The 9,795-nt window shown below is 43.3% G+C and overlaps 1 protein-coding gene across 1 annotated transcript; it reads left to right on the plus strand.

Moving 5' to 3' along the window:
• The first annotated feature begins 1,120 nt into the window (after positions 1-1,120).
• On the plus strand, positions 1,121-3,439 carry LOC117872563 (general transcription factor II-I repeat domain-containing protein 2A-like). The gene has a single exon (XM_034761185.1). The coding sequence runs from the start codon at positions 1,358-1,360 to the stop codon at positions 3,164-3,166; it is 1,809 nt and encodes a 602-aa protein (XP_034617076.1). The 5' UTR covers positions 1,121-1,357; the 3' UTR covers positions 3,167-3,439.
• The last annotated feature ends 6,356 nt before the right edge of the window (positions 3,440-9,795 follow it).

A 9,795-nucleotide genomic window follows, 5' to 3' on the forward strand; every position in this document is an offset into this window, starting at 1 on the left:
GACAGTTTGTTGAAATTAGTGAAAGGATGCAGACGTTGCACAGACTGCTTGATAAGAATTATAAGCACTGGTTTGTTATTATTAAAGAGAGGGAGCATAACTTTGCTGTCTCCAATGATTTTAAAACACAACATTCCCTCTTATAGCTATCTCTCTACCTACTATATTTACATTATATACATATATGTGTGTGTGTGTGTGTAAGTATGGTGAATAAATTACATCCAACTGCACGATGTTTTGTCTATTGTCTACACTGAAGGCTGTAACGATATAAACCACAAGATCAAAATTAGAATACTTTATACATATCAGCGTAGCCCAAGACACAAATAATATAGCTTTCTGATATGAGCAGTTTGGTGTAGTTTAATATTGATACCAATAAAGAAAAACAGACACCAAATATAAAGTTAATAATGTTTATTTAACAATAACTGAAGATTCAAACACAGCTTTACCATATGAATGGTTTAGTCTTGATTCTGTTCAGGTACCTATAAAGAAATCCAGACATTAAATATAAAATTAATTATGTTTATTTAACAATTTTATTAAGATACTAGGTTAAAAGAAGAAATTATGGGATACTCCTTCAATATTATCAACAGTGACTGCTAAGCTTTGGCTACAGCAATCCAATACATATTGTAAGTGTAACATTCAGGCAGGGACCATAAAACGTATCGGGCATGATCAGTGACTCCTGTGGGAGTTGCATGCATGTAACTGATGGGATGATCAGGCTCCTGGGGCCAAATTCAATGTGATGTAAGTGAAGGTGTAAGTTATATGTACTCTCAGTATATGCTTTTTGGGGAAAAGAACTCTTTTGTTCTGTGTTAGTACAGAACCTAATGCAGTCGTGTCCTGGCCCATGACAAGGGCTTCTAAGTCCTACGTTAATACAAATAATAAATAACAAGAATAATACACGTCAGGTAGAAAATGGGTATAAGTGGTGAAGTCATTTGACTTGCACTGATTTGGAGTTTGTACATCCACCAAAGTGAGTGATGGCAAGATGTTAGGAGGAAAAGCAACTAACAAGAGGGTATAAGATAAAGCAGATTCTCCCCTACCTGATCTGATATCCTCCTGACAGTTGCATTTCTTCTAGATCACATGTGTCAAACTCAAGGCCCGCGGGCCACATCCGGCCCGCCATACAATTATATCCGGCCCGCGAAATCGTTTTATATATCTGTTTTTAATGGCCCTGTGATATGACGCCCCAATAACACACACTACAAATCCCATGATGCAGTGCAATTGCCGCCAACGGCAAGCCGCGGTTCAAGTTCGTGGTCTGTTGATGTATACAACGCTAATATCAAATCAAAGCTAGACCCCAACAATGGCCAAGAGAAAAATTGATTCTGAAAACCGAGGCTTTCAAAGCCGGTGGGAGAATGAGTATATGTTTACTGAAATTGCAGGTAAACCAGTGTGTCTCCTTTGCGGGAGTAATATCGCTGTAATGAAGGAGTATAACCTAAGACGGCACTACGAGACGAAACATGAGAACAAATTCAAAAACCTGAGCGCAGGACAGAAGCTACAAAAGGTAGAGGAGTTGAAGAAGAATTTGACATCCCAGCAGACGTTTTTCACCAAAGCAAAATCACAAAGTGAAGCTGCTGTGAAAGCAAGTTTCATTGTGGCCGAAGAGATCGCCAAATCAGGACGGCCGTTTACCGAGGGGGAATTCGTAAAGAATTGTATGATGAAAGTGTGCGACGTCCTTTGTCCAGATAAAACGCGAGCGTTTGCAAATGTAAGCCTCAGCAGAAACACTGTTGCTAATCAGGTTTGTGAGATGGCGACTGATTTGAAAACACAGTTGATTGAAAGAGCAAAAGATTTTGTTGCATACTCCCTTGCCGTGGATGAAACTACTGACGCGACTGACACTGCACAGCTGGCGATATTTATCCGTGGTGTGTATTCCAATTTGTGCGTAACAGAGGAAATACTGGACATTAAATCGATGCACGGGACAACGAAAGGAGAAGACATCTTTGGAAATGTATTTCAAAGTGTAACCGACATGAAACTGCCGTGGGAAAAACTCGTTGGACTTACAACAGATGGCGCACCTGCTATGTGTGGTGAAAAAAATGGACTGGTGGGAAGGATGCGCTCAAAGATGCGGGAGGAGAACTGTGCCGGTGAGTTGACAGTGTATCACTGCATCATACACCAGGAATCGCTGAGTGCTAAAGTCCTAAAAATGGATCATGTGATGAACACTGTAACACAAACCGTCAACTTTATCAGAGCCCACGGTTTAAATCACCGCCAATTCCAGTCTTTTCTGCGGGAAATAGATAGCGAGTTTGGCGATATGCCATATCATACGGAGGTCCGGTGGCTAAGTCGGGGAAAAGTTCTCAAAAGACACTTTGAGCTGCGAGAGGAAATCTGCCAGTTCATGGACAGTAAGGGGAAAGACTGCACAGTTCTGCGGGATGAAAAGTGGAAATGTGAGTTGGCGTTCCTGGCTGACATAACGTCGCATCTTAGCGCTTTAAACCTTCAACTCCAGGGACGGGAGCACATAATAACCGATATGCATGATGCAGTGAAGGCATTTCAAGTGAAGCTGCGCTTATGGGAGACACAAATGCACCAATGCAACCTGTCTCACTTTCCCTGTTGCCAAGTAATACGGAACCAAGAAAGTGCCACAGTTTTCCCAAATGCCACCTTTGCTGAAAAACTCAGCGCGCTGCGCACTGAGTTCGCACGGCGCTTCAGTGACTTTGAGGCACAGAAAAGTAACTTCGAGCTGCTTCGCAACCCATTTGCAGTCGATGTGGAAACCGCACCTGTAGAAATGCAGATGGAGCTGATAGAACTGCAATGTAACGGGACACTGAAGGCAAAGTACGACACTGCGGGGCCAGCACAGTTCACTCGCTTCATTCCTGAAGCGATGCCGCAGCTCCGCCAACATGCGGCTCGAATCCTGTCCATGTTTGGCAGCACATATCTGTGCGAGCAGCTGTTCTCTGTGATGAAAATTAACAAAACGTCACACAGGAGTCGCCTCACTGATGAACACCTGCAATCGATCCTGAGAATCTTCACAACACAGAACCTAACCCCAAACATAAACGAACTTGTTGCAAAGAAAAGACTCCAAGTATCAGGCTCTGACTAAATAGGACAAGAAAATGGAATGTTATGATTTGTTATGATTATACTTTTGCTTTAAATTCAATTTTTTATTTATATTTTCAGATTTTTTAATATTCCAGCATGTACAGATTTTGAATGTATTGTATTGACAGGATATTTTTTTATGAAGAGCAAAATATTTTAAGTTGAAATGTATTTATTTTGGAATGATATCCTGTATTTTGGTTCATATTAATGGTTAAAAAACATAAATATTTAGTCTGTTAAATAAATGGTTATACTGTTCGGCCCGCGAGTTTTGAGTTTTGGCCCCCTGTGCAATTGAGTTTGACACCCCTGTTCTAGATTCTCCTTTCTATCCCCTTGGAATATCAATTGCACTTATTTTGCCACACCCACTAAATGTCATATTAGTGAAGTTATACTACTCTACCACTAACACTTGTTCTCTGACCAACTTACACCCAACATGGGACTTACACAACCATTAATATCACCACAGAATTTGGCCCAATTTGTTAAAATGTCTTAGGCCCAGGGTATGTCTACACTTCAATGAAAGCCCAGATTTAGTAGAACTTGAGTTAACAGACCCTGGGTTTGTTAACCAGGGTCGTGAGTGTCTACACTTATTTGTTACCACAGGTTAGGAATATTGGAACTGCCAGCCTGGGTCACCAGCGTCTATACTGCATTATGTGGGCCAGAGTCCAACCACCCATATCCCAGACTTCCTAATGCCCTCCCAAAATGTGGCCACTCTAGCCCTTTGTTTTCGGTGCAGTGTGAGAAAATGTGACTGTCCACCAAACTTGACTGTTCAGAGAACAAAGAAAATCAGCCCATGGGATTGTGACACTTTTGACAGACTCCCAGAGCAGGAATCTAGTGAGGCTATGTCTAGACTGCAAAGCACTAGGGTTTGAACCCGAGGTCCTGACTTGGCTCAGGCTCGGACCCTCCACCCCCGTAAAGTCCTGAGACCCTGATCTGAGCTCCAGGTTAGTGCAATGTGTGTATAGATGGAAGGGTGGTTAAGCTTGACACTGAGTTCGAACCCTGGGCTTAAAAACAAAACAAAAAACGCAGTAGCAAATCTCAGAGCCCAGGTCAATTGATTTGGGCCTGCAGGGCTTACACTTATGGGGCTAAAAATGGCAGTGTAAATGTTCCCATTCATGCTGGAACCTGGGCTCGGAGACCCTACTCCTTGCCAGGTCTCAGAGCCAGACTCCAGCCTGAGCCTGAAGGTCTACTATGCTATTTTTAGTCCCACAGCACACGCCTCATGAGTCTGAGTCAGTTGACCAGCGCTCTGCGACTACTGCCATGTTTTTTGCTGTGTAGACATACCATTACTTAGCTACAGCAACCACTTTACAAGATAATATAGGACATATATGCATAAGATTTAGTCTCAGACAAAAATCTTTGTTAAGCTGCAGATCAGATTGAAAGTACATATCAGTAGTGTAGGAGTGAAAAAAATCTTACAAGAACATTCAGTTTTTAGAAAAAATGCAAGAGAAAGCCACGGAATTCAGAGTTACGATTAAAATTATATAGACACCTACATTTATGAAAGTCAGGAAAAGCATCGTTAATGTGGTGTATGTAGCTACGTAACAGTTACTATACCTTTAAATGTCGATGAATCTTTTGGAAAGATACCATTTTGTATTCCAGTTCAGTTGCATAATGTGGAAGAGTGAGACAATGATCTTTCTGTAATAGAGACTTTGGATTTGTTTCCTCTAGTCTCTTACAATAATTTTATGTCACTGTGACCCCATGGAAACTAGTATAACATAGTGGAGAAATAGGGTATTTTTATTTGTTGTTTGTTTTCTTTTCTTTAATGTGAAAGAAAAGTAATCTAGGTTGAAAATACAGGTTTTGTTCTTTGTTTCTGAACAAACAGAATAGTTAAGGTCACCCAAACAATCATAATTCTGCATAGAGGATTTTGGTTTAGCTTGTTATCCAGCAACAAATTTCAGATCTGGATCTGAATATGAAATTCCCAAATCCTTAAGTGTTTAAATCTGGAGTTCTAGCTGGGGGGGCTCTCTCTAATTCATGTTTTCTTTGATATATTCTAAGACATTGGTTCCACACAACTGTACGCTGTTAACTTATACCCATACTCGGTTATTTTATTTTGCAATCTTCTGTTGAAATCAATCATTCTTAAGAATAAAGAGGAAGAGTATTTCACAATAAATAATCTTTTTGTACACAATAAGCTATAACAGCCACATTAATCTTGCTGTGGTACTTGTTAATAACCAAAATAGTTATGCAGGAAAATTGATTTTGGTTGATGAAATACCTTCATCATAGACCACTTCCTGGTCTAACACGATCAAGTTTTCTGGGCCTTGTAGTCATGTGTTTGTAATCAAATATCTGGCACTGAAAAAAATATAATTTCTTCTCACCCGTTCCATCTTTTTACAAAAACGAGACTTGGAAAAGCAAGCTTTAAATAATGGTAACTTGATGAATCTTGCATAACTAGCACTCTCCAACTTGAAAATGCTTTCTGCTTCTGCAAGTAACAGTTGATTTCCCTGGAGGTTCCCTTTTCAACCTTTCAACTACATGCTGCCTTAGACAACTAATAGCTTTTGGAGTTTGTAGCTATTGTACAAGGATACAAATACATACAAACATTTTTTGTGGTTTATAGTTACAACCAGTGAACATGTTCTCAGTAAGATGGTAATTGAAGAGCTTAACAGTTACAGCACGGGGCATTTCATAAAAGAGAGTCCTTGTAACTAAAGAACAGATCTAGGCATTAGGAATTATGAACCTACATTTTCAAAAGTGACTATCAATTTTGGGTGCTTAACCTGAGACCCCTTAAATGGGCCTGCTCAGAACCTCTGAAAAGTCATGCCCTTTACAATGTCTTGAGTTAGGCACCCAAAATTACTAGTCACTTTTTAAGCCATGGGTTCCAGTTAAGGGAACAGGTGATCCCTTGTGGATCATCCATGTAAAGATTTTTCCATACAGTGCTGGAGGGTGGGTTGGGTTTCCCCTCTCTTTGGCTCTGCAAAGTATGGAAGTCTGTGGAGTTCAAGAAGGAAGAAAGGGTTGGAACATGGGGGATGCTGCTCTCCAAGGCATCATCCCCTCCAGACATAATACTGCACAGTGTTTAAGACTCATTGATGGGTCCATTGACCCCCCCGTCCACTTCAAATCCTGATGCAATCATTCACTTATCAGTAGACTAATATTTAATAGCAATCATTATTACTAATGTAATTTTAAAATGCATATTCCTAAAAAAGAGAGGGAGATTTTTTTAAAAATAAGTGTCCAAGTTGTCATGGCTAACGCAATGCATATATTCACTTTCACGGCTGCAAAACACAAATACTACGTTGTCACAGATCTCTCTCCATCACACTGTTCCAGTTGTAGATAAAGAAAGTTCCCTCTTGTCTTCAACTGATGTAAACTTCCTGGAATGCAAGGATGACCAGCAGATGGAGTAGTCATTCTGCATATGGAGGGTAAGATTCTGATCTCAGAAACATCAGCATGATCAGGAGTAACTTCATTCTGGAGAGCAGGACCAGGGCCTGCTGTGTATCCTTAGCTGGGCAAAAAGGAAAGGTGCTTTCCATAACAGCCAAAGGAAAGTTAGGCAAAACAGGTATTTGGGAAGAAACAGCTGAACTTTCTCACCTAGTTCTGATACCGTATTTCAATCTCTTTCCCCCATCTTTCTCTTATTCTTCATCTTGATGTTCCTTTGCACCTGGCCAACATTTAAAACATTTTTTGGGCAGAGCAGATATGCTAGTCCAAGTCATAAAGTTTAGACAAAGGCAGTGGCCTGGGATCTGACTAGATTAGGAGAGAGAATTGTATGTCAGTGGAAGTATAGAAAGGGAAGAGGGAGACAACAATTATTTGAGTGTCCTGAAGTAGGAGCTTCCATAAAACCAACCTCCAGCCTCCATCATGAATATGATTGCTTTCCTCATTATTTTCTGCTTTTCTGTGTTACTAGTCACAGCCCATGAAAAATCACATAAAAATAGAGCTCCCATCACTCTCATGCTTTCTGGCTTGTAAATCTTTTAGAACAAGAACAGAGAAGAATGGGAAAAAGAGGGATGTATTGAAACACCAGAGACAGACAGTCACATTAGAGAGATAATTACCCACTACCTTTACACGCTACAGTTGGGGGAAAAAAAAAAAGCAAACATAATTCTGGGGTGTATTAGCAGGTGTGTTGCAAGCAAGACACAAGAAGTAATTCTTCCACTCAACTCAGCACTGATAAGGCTTTAGCTAGAGTACTGTGTCCAGTTCTGGACATCACACTTCAGGAAAGATGTGGACAAACTGAAGAGAGCAACAAAAATGATTAAAGGTCTAGAAAACATGGTGTATGAGGAAAGATTGAAAAAAAGTGGGTTTGTTTAGTCTGGAGAAGAGAAGACTGAGGGTACATGATAACAATCTTCAAGTACATACAAGATTGTTATAAAGAGGAGGGTGATAAATTGTTCTGCTTAGCCACTGAGGACAGGACCGAGGTGAAAGTAAGCCGGTACACCCCGGTACGGCGTACCGGAAGAGCCGGGGCGCCATACCGGGGTGGCCAGGCTTCCCCAGGCGGCAATTTAAAGGGCCTGGGGCTCCCAGCAGCGGCTGGAGCTCAAGGCCCTTTAAATTGCCGCCAGAGCCCAGCTGCGGAGCCCTGGGGTAGCCACTGCCTCTACGGCCCCGGCCCTTTAAACTGCTGCTGAAGACCCGCTACTACTCCAGGGCTCTGGGGGCTATTTAAAGGGCCCAGGATCCCCCTGTTTCTATCACCCCGGCCCATTAAATAGCCCCCGAAGCCCTGGGGTAGCAGCGGCGGGGCTCCGGCAGCTATTTAAAGGGCCCAGGGCAGTAGAGGCAGTGGGAGCCCTGGCCCTTTAAATAGCCCCCGGAGCCCTGCTACTGCTACCCCAGGGCTCCAGCAGTGGGGCTCTGGCAGCAATTTAAAGCACCTTGGGCTCCAGCCACTGCTCTGGCAAGCTCCGTTGGCTATTTAAAGGGCCCAGGGAGGTAGAGGCAGGGGAGCCCCGGGCCCTTTAAATAGCCCCCGTAACCCTGCTGCCGGAGCCCTGAGGTAGCAGTGGCAGCCGGGGGCTCTGGCAGCAGTTTAAAGGGCAGGGGCTGTAGTAGTGGCCGAGCCCTGGGCCCTTTAAACTGCTGCCAGAGCCCCCAGCTGCCGCTGCTACCCCGGCGGGGGAGGGCACTTACCGGTACAGGGCGGGCCGGGGCTGGCTCTGACCCCCCTCCCATCCCCACCCCTTCCACTCAAGGCCCCGCCCCTTCCGGGGGCCAGAGCTGGCCCCAATCCAGCCCTGTACTGATAAGTCCCTATTTCTACTTTCACCCCTGGGACAGGACAAGAAATAATGAGCTTAAATTGGAGAAGGGAGATTTAGGTTAGACATCAGGAAAAGCTTTCTAACTGTCAGGGTAATTAAGCACTGGAACAAATTACCTAGGGAAGTTGTGGAATCTCTGTCACTGGAGGTTTTTAAGAAGAGGTGAGACAAACACCTGTCAGGGAGATAATACTTAGTCCTGCCTCCTCCTCAGTGCAGGAGACTGGACTATATGACTATATGGTCTACTGAGGTCCCGTTCCATCCTACTATTCTATGACTCCATAATACCAAAAAAAAAAAAAAATTCGCATCAATACCATCTCAGGGAACTGGAGTGGAAAGAGAAGTTTCAGACAGCAGGGAGGCCACAGGATCGCTCAGAGAGAACTGGGGAATTTGTAAGTAGACACCATCCGGGGAACAATAGATAGTACAGCCAAGTTTACATAATAGATCCTGACCCAAAAGGTTTACTGGAGTGGAATCAGAGAGAAGGAATGCATGATCCGTGGAAAGGGGACCAACTTGGACCGGTAGAGGTTTTGAAAGGGGATAAGGGGTTGGGACTCCCGTAATATCCACAGCGGACACGTTTTTTTCCGAGCGGGGAACCGCAGGCAGATCAGTAGTACGAACTGCCGAAAGCGAAGCTCCCGTATCAACAAGGAAAGGGAGAGAAAGATCATTAATAGTCAAAACACACTCACCCGTGGGAGTGAGAGGTAGTAAAGGAACTAAAATTTCCTGAGGTTCCCCGTCATTGTTGTGGAACAAAGTAAGGCTGGGGATTGTCGGGCTGTGCCGACAGGGGGTCTAATTGGTTATTTACAGAGCTATCAAGCCGGTTCGGACACTCGTTCTTCCAAAGTCTGGGCTGCTTACAGTAATTACAAACATCCTCAAAACCGAAAATCCAGTTCCACGACCCCCCCGCGACCACATCCCCGGAACCTTCCCCGTCCCTGGTATTGTTTGCCCTGCCCTGAATAATGTTGTATTTGCAGGGCCATTAATTTTTGAGAGGACTGTTCCTCCTTTCCTTTCAGAGTGCGTTGGCAGTGCTCTGCCACTGTTTGCAATTTGTCCATGGTTTCGATCTCCCACCCAACACTTATTTGCTTTAGCATACTGCCAATAGCAGGTAGGAGGCCATTAACAAACGCATGAGCCAGGGCGCTCTGTCCGTTTTTATCCGGTTGCTGTATACCAGAATGTTGCAGAAAAACATCAGTCA

This window comes from Trachemys scripta, chromosome 2 (genome assembly GCF_013100865.1).
Source record: "Trachemys scripta elegans isolate TJP31775 chromosome 2, CAS_Tse_1.0, whole genome shotgun sequence".
NCBI lineage: Eukaryota > Metazoa > Chordata > Testudines > Emydidae > Trachemys > Trachemys scripta.